The sequence below is a fragment of the Protopterus annectens genome, chromosome 3.part0 (assembly GCF_019279795.1).
Source record: "Protopterus annectens isolate FY-2018-M chromosome 3.part0, PAN1.0, whole genome shotgun sequence".
Taxonomy (NCBI): Eukaryota; Metazoa; Chordata; order Ceratodontiformes; family Protopteridae; genus Protopterus; species Protopterus annectens.
Genome location: NC_056731.1, coordinates 1608571344 through 1608585810, shown reverse-complemented (window position 1 = coordinate 1608585810; position 14467 = coordinate 1608571344). Strand labels below are relative to the sequence as shown.

General features: G+C 35.9%; 1 protein-coding gene across 1 annotated transcript in view; it reads right to left on the bottom strand.

Annotated features, from left to right (window-relative positions):
- Window positions 1-14467, bottom strand: part of RGS22 (regulator of G protein signaling 22) — a 971253-nt gene that overhangs the window by 464960 nt on the left and 491826 nt on the right. The window contains exon 14 of the mRNA XM_044065939.1: window positions 11510-11611. Within this exon, the coding sequence (XP_043921874.1) occupies window positions 11510-11611 (102 nt within the window). The remainder of the gene's footprint in view (window positions 1-11509; window positions 11612-14467) is intronic.

The window sequence follows — 14467 nt, the reverse complement described above, 5'->3', positions numbered from 1 at the left end:
TCTATAACAATATAATAACAGCTATGAATGAAAAGTTGTGCTGTGATGTTTTATATAGATTTAACTTCAGCATTTGACAGGGCCATGCACAAAACACTGATCAATAAATTTAGTACAACTAGGTATTGATGTACTGTTGATAAGATGGATAGCTGCATGGCTTACAAATAGAACATGGCAAGTATCACACACCAATTGAACAGGTGAAATCCTTGGTTACAGTCAAGGTGTCCCGCAGGGCTCTGTACTAGGACCTTACGTATTTAGATTGTATCTTTCAGACCTTACTTTTTCATCTGAGGTGTTCTACAATCTATATGATGATGACCTGAAATTGGGTAAACTGATTACAAGTGTTTCAGATAAGGCACGTCTGCAAAATAATTTGACTAAATTGACCATTTGGGCACAGGGGAATAATATGTTGATAAATACATCAAAAACTAAGCATATGAGATTTGGGAGACATAAACTGAAAAGTAAGTATTTAATACAGCACACAGTAATTGAAACTGTAGACTCGTTTAAGGACCTGGGTAGATTCAGCTATGAGTTTTTCTAATCATATCAACCAATTGGCTAATGATAGTTATAAAACTATAGGTTGTATAAAAAGATTTAGAAAGTCTAGGAAATCAAATATAATGAAGTCATTGTTTGTTAGCTACATTAGACCCAAACTTGAGTATGGAATAACAATATGGAAACCCTATAGGAAAACAAGCATGAGTAAACTGGAAAGAGTACAGCAGAAATATACTAAGGGCATCCATGGATGTGAAAATCTAAGTTATTTTGAAATTCTAAAATATCTGAACTTATACAGTGTCTCTTACAGATATTTAAGAGGAGATCTTATTCAGGTATATAGGCCATTTAGGGACAACTACCTCTGGGAATATTTGGGGTTATCAAAAAGTACTAGAGAATCATCAGATAACCTCTGTAGAAGATTCTATAGGAATGAGAAGTGTATTAATTGGTTCTCTGACAGAGTAGCTGATGCTTGGAACAGACTACCAAATTACATTAAAGCAAGTACTAGTTTAGATATTTTTAAGAACAGCCTGGACATTTATTATGGGAACAAGTGTTTTGGCATATTGGCAATCTAAAAGGGCTTTAATGCCTGTGCTTGAAACATTTGTATGTATGTATGTACTCTGGTCAAAGATCAAATTTTACAACTCAGACTTGTATTAACATAGCAACAGTACGGGATATACATCCTGTTCAGAAAGAGAGATAGCTTGTCCACACTGACTGACAATTAGTGTTCGATCAGTTTGACCTGCTTATTGGGAAATGTTTTGAACGTATCATATGTGAATTTCTTAGTAAACATATATATGTGTGTGGCTTCAAACTCCATCAGCATTGTTTCATGGAGGGTTGTTCTTGTTTAACAAGTCTGACTAGTTTCTACAAAAATATTTTAGAAGCTGTGGATCAGGGACTTAATATGGATTTTGTATATTTATACCTTGGTAAGGCCTTTGATTTTGTGCCTCTTGAGAAAAGTTTAAGTATTATGAATGAAAGGAAGATAAATGTCCACATTATAAGATAGGTTGGCAACTGGTTAGAACTGGTAGAACTTGCAAGATAAAAATCCCTCAATGTTTTGTCATAAACAAAAAAATTGGAAGTTGGTGTCCCTCAGGGTTCTGTATTGGGATCGGAACTGTTTACTGTCTTTATATCAGACTATCTAAAAAAATTACAAAATTTGAAGTAGCAAATTTGTGCATGATACAAAGGTAGGCTCAACAGTGTCCAATATAAGGGATCGGTTTAGGTTACAAAGTTTTTTGGACACAGTATATCTGGGCAAAAAGTAGATTTAAGTAATTTAATGCAAATAAATCAAAGGTGATTTACTTTTGTAATAATAACCCACGCTTTCCTTACTATCTGAATCTTCTTCTTTCGGCTTTTTCCCGGTTGGGGTCATCACAGCGGATCATCTGTCTGCTCATGATTGGCAGGTGGAGTTTTACAGTGTTGAGTTGCCAGCCCGGCACCCAACCTTCCACAGAAGGCACACACATGCACACACTCACACCTAGGGCCAATTTGGAGTGTCCAATCCACCAACTGCATGTCTTTGGGATGTGGGAGGAAACCGGAGCACCCGGAGAAAACCCACTCGACCACAGAGAGGACATGCAGACTCCATACAGAGGGCACCCCAGCCGCGAATCGAACCGGAGAACCTCTTGCTGTGAGGCGGCAACGCTAACCGCTGCACCTGAATAATAATGATATTTTGGAAGAAATGCCAAACATTAGGGATCTTGGAATAATAACTGAAGGTAATTTCACATTTGAAGCAAATATAAGAGCCATTATAAAGAAATGTTACATGGCAATCAGAGATATACTAAAAACTACTACAAGCAAGGACAAAAATGTAGTACTTACATAAAATAAAGGATAGACCCAATACTGAATATTGTACTGCTGTTTACATTTACAAGCACGACCAACTTAGCAGACCAGAAAGGGAACACAGTTACTTCACTAAACAAGGGGGGGGCAGACCAAGGGAATGGATTACTAAAGAAGGCTAAAACTGTCATCATTTGGTAAATTACACACTGAAAAGAGGTTATTTAATTTGAATTTTAATTTATAAAAGTGTAAACTAATAAGAAATCTTTATAAAATTATAATTAACATAAAATATCATTATAAAACACTGAATGCATTTTTTTCTTTAAAAAAAATCAGTTTATTGTAGTCTCATGATTTTCAATCCAGACACAGAGTAAAAGAGATTGCGTGGTTGTTCCTAATGGTGTTAAAACAAAAACAAAAACAAACCAAAAAAAGTTTTATATATATATATATATATATATATATATATATATAATATATAAATAATAATAATAATATATATATATATATATATATATATATATATGTATATTTATATTGTTTTCCCTGTACTGTAAGGTGGGTGTGGAAAGTACTCTCATTCAGAATACGGCAAGTAGAAGTTTTGATGTCCTTTAAGAGTGGCCTTAATATAACTGGCTAGGAAACAGGAAATATGATTGACTTTATTACGTGGCAAGCTTTTTCAAGGCTTATCTTAAGGCTATAAACTTGATCGTTATAAGCTTTGAAACACTAGTGCAAAATCAAAATAGCAGCAGAATAGCTTATTTTTCCTGAAACATCCAAATCTAACTGCTGTCTTTACCAAAGCAGTACTAAGGTTATTTTTTTCTTTTCCTGACTATAGCTACTTGTTATCAAAGGTATTAATTCACAGTTCTCTTGAAGTAACCCCATGTGTGTTCCCTTATTTTGTCAAGTGTATAATCCATTACCAGCTCATTTCATGCTCATACTAAGCATGACGAATCATAGCTCTGGCATGTAAAATTCACATGCAAAAATCACAAGCATAGTTATTGTCTGTCACTATAACCCACTCCAGCAAAATCTGTAATAGCCTCTGAATGCACTCCCATTTTCAGTGTCCAGTGACTACTATGTTCTGTAATAATAAGACATTTTGTAAAGCACTGCAGACTACAGCAAATGAAGTCTGCTTTGTAATAGTTAAGTGACATTTACTTGTTTCCTTGAATAATAATATAACTTCATATAACTTGTTCTAACAACATGTAATTTCATGCTTTAATCTGATTCCTGAATGTCAGCTTTGATGCTATTCTGTAAAATTTAGATTGGATCATACTGATATCATACACATGCTGAACATACTGTGCAAACTGCCTGATAATATCTCAAACTAAAGTGAAAAGGCTGAGCATTTAAAATAGCTATGTTCCCTCTTGATATAATTCTTTCAAAATATAATAAGGTTATTTCAACCACTGATGCTCTTATTTTCAAGAGAAGAAAGTCAACAAATCTGTTTTAGTGAATTAGTTAGGACATATAGAGTCAGTTGTTCTGCATGCTGTCATCTTTCATGTGACTCTGCAGAGATGCCCATCACTTTTTCCTTCACTTATTTATCTTGTAAAGCCATTTCAACAACATCAGTTTCTACCACTGTGCAGACACAAGCAGACCTGTCTTCCCACGAGCCCTAATTAACTAAATCTGTTACTATTTCTAATTTGTTAAGACAATCATTCCCAGGACAGTACAGGAAGAATGTGGATTTACTCCAAATGATATCTTGACTATCTGACAAGTCCTCTCTCTCAGCCCTTGAAACTAGACAATTACTTTTTCTTTTGTATATGAGAGACTCAAGGTTCAAAGTCTACAGAATTAGTTATATTTTCATCTTTATCTTGAGATAGTTTACATCCAGTAACTGGCACTACTGCCCTGGTATCAATTAAGATTTATTTATATGGTCAACTCTCCTTCTGCTCTTTTATAAAAGATCTCTCATCCCTAGCCAAGGATAGTGGAGCAGAAAACGATAACAAAGTATGGCGTAGGGCACACTTCATTAGTCAAGACTAAACTCTCCGAAAAGTATTATAGCTAAAATAAATTTTTATGTCAGAAATGATAGTGTGCTATGACCTTCTTGTTCTTCTTCTGGCTTTTCCCGGTTAGGGATTGCCACAGCAGATCACCTGTCCGCTCATGATTAGCAGTAGAGTTTTACGGTGTTGAGTTGCCAGCCCGGCACCCAACCTTTCATGGAAGGCACACACATGCACGCACTCATGCCTAGGGCCAATTTAGTGTCCAATCCACCTACAGCATGTCTTTGGGATGTGAGAGGAAACCAGAGCACCCGCAGGAAACCCACACGACCACAGGGAGGACATGCAGACTCTGCACAGAAGGCACCCCAGCCGAGGATCGAACCGGAGAACCTCTTGCTGTGAGGCGACAACGCTAACCACTGCACCACCATGGCCGCCCACGGTGCTATGACCTAATTCTACTTTTTCCTATTTCAGTTTTTTTTATTATATTCAGTATCTAAAGCAGATAAAATAATTCATTGCTTTCTTGATCTATACTAAAAGCAGAGGTAGGCAGTTCCAATATTGTTTGTAAATATCTGCTACAGGTCTGTTCTTCAACATAATTCTGCTGTTTTGCTCTTTGCAGACTTAGAACTCCTGGATTGCTGTTTCTGTTTAAGCTTTCCTGCATTTCCCAGCCCATTTTTAAATCTACGCATATTTTCAAAGACTAACTTTGCTTTGTTTCATTTAAGACTACTAGTTTTATCACTATATCTATCACTATGTTACCCAGAATATATCTGTTCTCATAGTTAATGCCAATGTCAACTGCATCCCAATTTACAAAATTACAACAGCTAATGGCATGACATGTGGCTACTATCTAGATGCCTTAATCTTCTGAGTCAGCAACTGTAGTACATTAATTATGAATTACTGAATTATTCAGTGTTAATTGTGTAGATATGTAGTAAATTATTCCAAGAATAATGTTTACTGAATTTTTCAGTGTTAATTGTGCAGATATGTAGTAAATAATTCCAAGGATAATGTTTATTTTACAAACACCTGGGCCTTTAGATCCACACAAAACAAAATAGATCCACACAAAACAAAATGTTACTTTCTTTTGCTGTAGTTCCTCAGCAAAACTTCACAGTACTCTAATAAGTATGTTCTATTAATTTAATTTGTTAGCTTGCTAAATTTACTGGATACAAGTTTCCCTTCTCAGTGGAACACAGGGGCACTGACTGAATAAGTGACTTGCTCACAGTCACACAGTACATAAATGGAGGTGGATGGAATCAAACCCTGTGCTCTGATATACATTAATCAACTAGCTAACATTTTACAGCTTTAATCCTCCATGATGACTGACAGTATTTTTTCTTTTAAAAATATCTACATTAGTTAAAGCTTGGGAAATCTTATTTGTATCTTTCTTTCTGTGACACCACATCTCACCACATCTCTAGTAAATTATGAAGCCTGTTCAGGGAGATGGTCTTTTAGATGGAATATCTTTGAAGGTCAGAAACTCTCTGAAAATTGCATTTTGAAAGCCATGCTATTACTATTACTTTTTGTCCTCTACTAGACACAGGCTGAAAACATATGTTTTAATTCACTGTTGTCAGAATATATAACTATATCTAGTATTTCTTTAATTGAGCCGATGAATACTTTAAAGCAATGAACAATGTCTCTTGCAAATTCTTGAGATGCTCTCACTGATCATTTGGAATTTTAATCAGATTAAGAAGCCATCATGGATCTTGTTTAGACAACATGATATGCAGCCATAAATTCCTATACATATGTAGTAACTATAGATGGCCCTGTATAGTCATGATTATACCCACGTAGGGCATAAATTTGTGTCAAATTTTCATGGAATGAAATTCTTGAACACTCTTAAAATAACCTTAAAAATGTACGAAACACCATTCATCTTAATTATATCATCTCATCCCTTCTTGAAACGTATGTAAGGAATCACCCTAAAAACATGTTAAAAGAATAAGGCAAGCGATTTTATGTGCTACTTCAACTACTGCCAGCTAATGTTGTTGTTGTGTCTTTCAGCTTTTCCCGGTTAGGGGTCGCCACAGCAGAACTCCGGTCCGCTAATGATTGGCAGTAGATTTTTACGTGCTGAGTTGCCGGCCCTGACGCACAACCTTCAACGAAGGTATGCCCATTCACACATGTCTCCACACAGAAGACGCTCTAGCTGAGAATCGAACAGGACAACGTCTTACTGTGAGGTGACAACGCTACCGCAGCACCACCACCGCAGTCTCAACTATTATCAGCTAATGTCATGTGAAAATCTAAAAAAGTCTTGGCATGTGTATGTCTCAGACATCACAGGCACAGTTTATTTTATTTCAGCTATGGTTATCTAATTTCATTTCATTTTTACTCATTATCTGTTCTTACAAAACACTAGCAGCCATTATTCATACGTTATGACATGCTTATCTTGCTAAAAACTTCTGAAGAAGATATGATCAGCATACAGTTCTCATTAACTTTCAGCCTACACTTGAAAATATTAATTCTTCCAGTGGTGGTGACATGAAACTAACTCAGCTTGGAGCACAGCTGGATCCGACCTATAATGTAGACAGCTTATGTATTACAAAATAGTAAAGGAAAATTGCAAAATATTGAAGGGTGATAATGAAGTGTTTAAAATGAAGGATGAATCACTGAACTGTGTTAACCATAGGGGTGTAACATTAAAAATATTTTACAAAAAAAAAACATACACAATTCCTGAACAAAATAAAGGGACTATTAAGTGTAACAACTGCAACACACAGGTTTATAAATGATAGTTCTTGGACCTTTTGCACAAATAGACTACAAGACCTCCCAATAATTTTCTTGCTTGTTAGAATATGTGGTATACCCAGCAGTTTGTTGTTCATGTGAAAGTTTTTATGTAGGTAAGACCATCCAAAGATTGAGAGATTGCACACTACAGTTTGTTCTGGTTTTAAAAGGTTTTATTCAGTGTTATTGATTTTGCAAGTAACAACATAGGGAGTCATATTAGGAAATCTGGATTATTAAGAGTACAAGTGGCAAATAGTCTCTAATGCAAATAGTAATGTTGGCCTCATTTCCTCAGTGAACTTTAAATGTAATTTTAAAAACATAGTTTTTAAATGCTAAAGTTGGATGTATAAGTCATATGGTTTCCAGGCATATAATATTATCAGAAGACCTTTCCACTACTTAAATTAATGTATGGCTTTTGTTTAGTGGTATGACAAAGTCTTGATTCCTTAGTGATAAATTTGAAGATGAAAGCGCTTACTCTGCTATTTTATTTTACATGTTTTATTAAACGTGTTGAAGCTATCAGCTGGTGTTTGACCCATTCCTTTGCTCATTCATCTTTTCAAATTTTTGGATATCTCATAGAGTTTGTATTTCAGCATAACTACTAAGGTGTGTGTGTGTGTGTGTGTGTGTGTGTGTGTGTGTGTGTGTGTGTGTGTGTGTATGTGTGTGTGTGAGAGACAGTCCCTACTCCGGGCCAGTAATCAAGGAGCCTCAATCCTCACCACTGACACTGGTGAGGTACAACCACTAGGAGCAAAAATGGATTCACACAGTATTTTCAGATGCAGCTCTCTGCACCAAGCACAATTTCCATTAACAGCACACAGGGAGCACACTCCAGACCTGGGGCTGGACTCTCTGTCTCTCCAGGCCCCAAACAAGACTCCACACATTGATAAATTTGGAGCTCTGTGTCCCTGTTCCAAGTAGCTGACACACACACTTGAATATTTGATTTTCACACACACACACACACACACACACACACACACACACACACACACACACACACACACACTCACACACCTGGGAAAGGCTGGCACAGATTTACCAGCTGCGCTCCCTCTACCCAGACTATAAGGTAATTATGCTGCCACCAATCAGCTACTCTAAGGCTTTTACAAGGATACCCAATTATACTTAGAAAAATTAATACTAATACAAATGGTAGAGTTTGACCAATGCAGCAAGACTTTCAGGAGCAGCCACAGTGTCACTAAAATGAGCATAAGTACTCTTAAGATATTAAAAGTATTGAAAAGTATTGTCTAAAAGACCAGCCACAATAAAAGGTATAGAAAAATTAATAATAAATAATAAAATAGAAAACATGAGAATACTGAATCTCTAGTTACTATAAATATCAGAGTTTCAGTCATAGGAGATACAAAAAAATAACACAATTGGATAGATTCACACAGATGCAGAAAAACAATACTTAACTAAGCTCACTGTTTTCCTGACTTGACTAAAGAAAGACTGTTCCCTGGTTACTTACTAAAGCAAGGCAAGATGAAGTGTGTTGAGTTGCTTACTACTGCAAGGTAAGATGAGGTATGAGGTTGTGTGAGATATCTAAGAGGGATCTTTCCTGGTAGGTTCCAAAAAGCAAAATGCTGCAGCTAGAGTTCTGGAATATCTCTCACTAATATCTAAAAAAATCCTTTTACTGCTGGTTATAGAATAACACCACATCTGGTCACCTGAATCTGGTACAATACACGCCCAGATCTGTTGCAGCATCTGAAAGCTATAAAATAATTTCAAAAAATTCCACCCTGCCAGGGTAGCAATTAGTTCACCCCTAAAGGCAAAACAATAAGATTCCTAGTCCTAGTTTTTCCAGACATTTTTGGCTCTGGCTGCAATCAGACTTGTAAGATAAACTCTTTATGGCTAAAACCAACCCATTTAATTTTCCACCTATTTTTCAAAATTAGCTGGACTCAGATTAACCTCTTCCATTCCAGAATTCTCTGTTAAAACATATAGATTTAATCAGTTATAATAATAAAGTCTGACATACGTATATATCTCTTTTCTGTCCAGCAGGACCCACTATTGATGCATTTTTAACACAAGCAACTTTACAAATACATTTTTAACACAAGCATCTGTACCAATTAGTGTGATAATAAAATGATATATAATTCTTTACAAAACTCCAGCTAGCTATGCTGGCATATGCTACACATGCACTGCCCTACTCTACTTGACACAGATGGCACTACCTCATACCATCACATCACACATATATATATATATATATATATATATATATATATATATATATATATATATACACACACATCCCCTTCAAAACATCGAATGGTCATAACATCTAAGCTCAGAACATTGAGACCATAACATCTAAAACCCATAATGTCTAAAACACATAACGTCGAATTTCATAACATTGAAACTTTGCATCACAACTTCAAAACCTACAAATCACATGTAAATAACATTCCCTCCAGCTAAAACAACATCAAAGTAGCAAACTTTAATTTCCTAATCCCACTGTAGTGCGATCAAGAAGTTTGTATATTTAATTTATACGGGGTGGGTACAGGGGGGCTTGCCCTCCTGCAGAAACCAACTTTGCTGGTGTTTTATGTGGAGGGGATGTTATTTACATGTGATTTGTAGGTTTTGAAGTTGTGATGCAAAGTTTAAATGTTATGAGTTTTAGATGTTATGGGTTTTAGATGTTATGGTCTCAATGTTATGAGCTTCGATGTTATGAACCTTAGATGTCTTGAAGGGGATCTATATACATATATATATATATATATATATATATATATATATATATATATATATATATATACACACACACACACATACACATATGTATCTACTTCTACTCACCGAATTTACACTTCTTTTAATCGGAAAATTGCTGACACCCGACACCACTTCAGAGAAACACCATTCAACCGAAACCATGGACTATCAAACTGCTTTCCCTGGGAAATGAACCACTTGGCCACCGGGGTGAACCTTGCCCTTTTCCTCAGTTTTGTGCACTCTCAGAGTTGGTATATTTAGTTGGGGGGGGGGTAATTTCTTTCTGTTAACTTTTTTCACCTGGTGGCCACTTGGTTCGTTTTTCAGGCAAAGCAGTTTGGTAGTCTGTGGTTTCAGTTGAATTGTGTTTTCCTGAAGTAGTACCGGCAATTTCTGAATTGAAGAAGTGTAAGTTATTCGGTGAGTAAAAGTAGACCCATATATACAGTGGTCTCACCTTCGATAACCACATTGCCACAACAGTCATGAAATCCTTCTACGTGGCACACCTCATCACTAAGGGCTTTTTATCCAGAAAAAAGGAGGTCATTGTCCCACTTTACTCATCCCTCATTAGACCCATTATAGAATACAACGCCCTGTTTGGTATGTACCTCTCAAGGCATCTGCAACAACTGGAAAGGCTGCAGAAATACCTCACTAAAAGAATCATAGGCCTAAAGCAGATGCCCTATGCTGACTGTCTAAAAAAATTCCACATATACTCTGTCACATATTGTCTACTCAGAGGCGATCTCTGCTTAACATACAAGGCCATGTCAAACCCAGAGCTGTTGGACATGCTACACTTAAAGAAATCCCAATCCCTCAGAGACACACACTCCAGGGATCTAAACCTTGTCATCACAATGGACAAAACATGCTGGAGTAATGTTTTTTTTTCTGACAAATGTTAAATGATGACAGTTAAGGTGACTAATCCAGGACATGTTTGAACAGAGACTGCATAGCATCAGAAGAAAAGCAAGTCTATATTTTCAGTATAAGTCACATTTTCTTTTACTGCAACATGCCAATAAAAATACCCACCACTAACATTTGCAAAAGCACAGCATCATCAGAAATTAAAGTATAAGTGATGTTTTTTGTACTGCAATATGCTAGCCAAAATACCCAGCTATGACAAGGACAAAATGGTCACATAATTTTAATTCAACTTAATTTTAATAATCTGTTAAGCAATTAAGTGGGATGGTCTACAGACCCTTTTCAGGCAAGGTATGGGCCACAAGGGTGAAAGGAAATGCAGCACATCAAAACAATTTAGTATAACCAATCATCCAGCATGTTTTAGGAGGAAACAGCAGTAACGAAGGGGGGGGGGAGCATACAAACTCTTCTAAGTAAATACTTTTGCATGTTAGATATAAGCACAATATTTCATGATTCTGCTTTCAACAAATATATAATTCACAACTTACTTGTGCTTGCTTCTTTACTTCAAAAGGATGAAAAGCTTCTTGGCAAAAGAGCTTCAGATATTCTTGAAGATCAAACCAGAAATGTATGCTATGATTCCAGAGCTACAGGCACAAATATTCAGATGTGAATATTACTGAAAGTTACATAATCTGTCAACTCACTGGTAAATCATACCAATCTACAAGCATTTCCTAACATTCATGCTGCACTGCAGGACTGCATATTATGTTTATCAGATCCAACATTTTCATATCAACTTTTTAAATGAAACACTGAGAAAACTCTTTCTTTTGTCCCAGGCTCCTCTCACTGAAATTACCTCGGATAATGAGACAGTAAAAAAGTAATTAAATAAGTAAGTACTAAGTAACAGTAGTTTTGAATTTTTTTTACAAGACAATTCAAATACCTACTTAGAATTTGTCATATTTATAAGTTATGTATCCAGGGGACCGTAAATATACTGAACATATCATGCATCAAAGCCATTTGAATTCCTCAGCCTTTACTGTCAGTGTAATACAGCTGTTTTGGTTTTACTGAAGGCAGGATTCAATTGCAATCAAAGGGGCAATTTTGAAGCAGTCTAATGTTACCTCATATTTTCAAGTAAATTAATGTTATAGTTCCTTTAATACAAGAAGCTGTATTGGCTTTACTAGATTGCACTGATTACAATCAAAACATGCTGTAACAGTATAACATATGCATTTTCAAAAAAGGTTTGAACAAACTGCAATAAGGTGTGCGTCCTCTTCTCCCTGACTACACTATGCAACATTTTTCAATATCGTGTAAAAGGTTCTATAGTTGAACACTGTACTGCGAAGCATCACACTAGTACTAAACAAAATTGTTATATCAACAAAACACTTTAATGACTGTAAAAGTAGTACAAAAAAGTGTTTCTTTGTAGGTAGGCAAGCCCCTCTGCCTTCCCACATATCTGCATTTCCAAATATACTAACTACAAGACTTTGCAACAGTTCCACTAGCTCAGCGGCATAAGTCCAACTTCCTTGAGCAAGCTTGGAAGTCAATTAAAAAATATTAATTATTCCCATTTCACTCTTACATGCTGTAATATTTACTATGTATCCCAAAATTAAAAGACCACAAAGAAAATAGAACAGTTATCCTACACTTCCTCAAGGTCATACTGGACAAAGACAAAACATGTTGCTTTCCACAGCAAATTGGATCTATGTCAGGTTGTGCTTTGGGAAAAACACAGCTGAAGCAAAAGGAACTGACTGTCTAGTGCTCTGATGGAATTACAACCTCTCTGATATGTTCTATTTTATCTATTTATTTGTTTGTTTGCTTGTTTGTACTTGCTAATGGGGGCAGTCTGACTGGGTATAACCCAATTTCAGAAGTGGCATGGAGAAAGAAATTTGAAAGCATAGTAACATCCAAACCAAAGGGAAAATAGTCCAACTTCCTTGAGCAAGCTTGAAAGTCAATTAAAAAATATTAATTATTCCCATTTCACTCTTACATGCTGTAATATTTACTATGTATCCCAAAATTAAAAGACCACAAAGGAAATAGAACAGTTATCCTACACTTCCTCAAGGTCATACTGGACAAAGACAAAACATGTTGCTTTCCACAGCAAATTGGATCTGTGTCAGGTTGTGCTTTGGGAAAAACACAGCTGAAGCAAAAGGAACTGACTGTCTATTGCTCTGATGGAATTACAACCTCTCTATGTTCTATTTTATCTATTTTATTTGTTTGTTTGCTTGCTTGTACTTGCTAACGGGGGCAGTCTGACTGGGTATAACCCAATTTCAGAAGTGGCATGGAGAAAGAAATTTGAAAGCATAGTAACATCCAAACCAAAGGGAAAAAAGGTCACACAGACAAACCGTTCAGTAATAACTGCAAAAAAAAACAGCCAAGCTTTAGTTTTCACTGTGTAATACAGTAAGCCTCATGTAATGGAGGCCCATAGGATACATGCAAGTTACACCTTAAGGACATATACTGCTTCAGCTACATGGTCTCTTAATGCCTATGACGTTTTACTTTTTATGTCTTTATGGGTACATTTCAGGTGAATAAAGCCAAACCCCACTAGCTGTAGACATGCATGTTTCAGTCTTATTAGTGACCTCACCAGCATGGTATACGTAGATTGTTAGGCTATACTTTAGAAACACAAAGCTTCAGATCAAGCCTAATGTCCATAAATATTAAGATGTCTGCCAAATCAAGCCTGATGTCCATAAACACTAACATGCCTGCAAAATTCATTTATTTATTTAGTTTGTTTACCAGAGTTGTACACTAATCACAACAGACCATTAGCAGGCACAAATATCCCAACTAGAATCCAAACCAAAGGGCAAAAAAGTCACACAGGAAAACCATTCAGTAAGGCATTACAAGTTCAATACAAATTTTTTGAAATGTGCAACATAAAATTACAAGGATGTGATACAACAATTGGCTAAAGTCAAGAATGTTATAAAACTAGTTTACATACATTATACAAAAACAGTGTTCCCACCGTCAGCTGTTAGAGAAGCAGTGTGAAGGGACATTATAGAATGCAAGAGAAGCAACATTACAGCTCATACCTAGTAACCTTCTAGTCTGAAATACATATACAAGTTCAAATATTGTAAGATAGTTTATAGGACCTACCTGAAGGTGAATGTTTTGAGTGATTTTATAAATGTCCAGGGTGAGGCTGATCCAATGCTTGAAGACACAGACTTTAAAGATGGAGTTATTGTCCCTATTTTGATACTTATAGGTTTAAGTTAAGTTTTGTTGTTGCTTAGAATTATGATGGAGGTGTACCAAGTCACGGTATAAACAGGGGCATTCATCACGGACGTAAGGTACCTTATGGGCTCCTACTATGTGATCTTTCATTAACTGGTGCTTAGATTCTATCCATTTATTTATTCTTTTTTTAACAACAATCCATTTATTTAAAAACA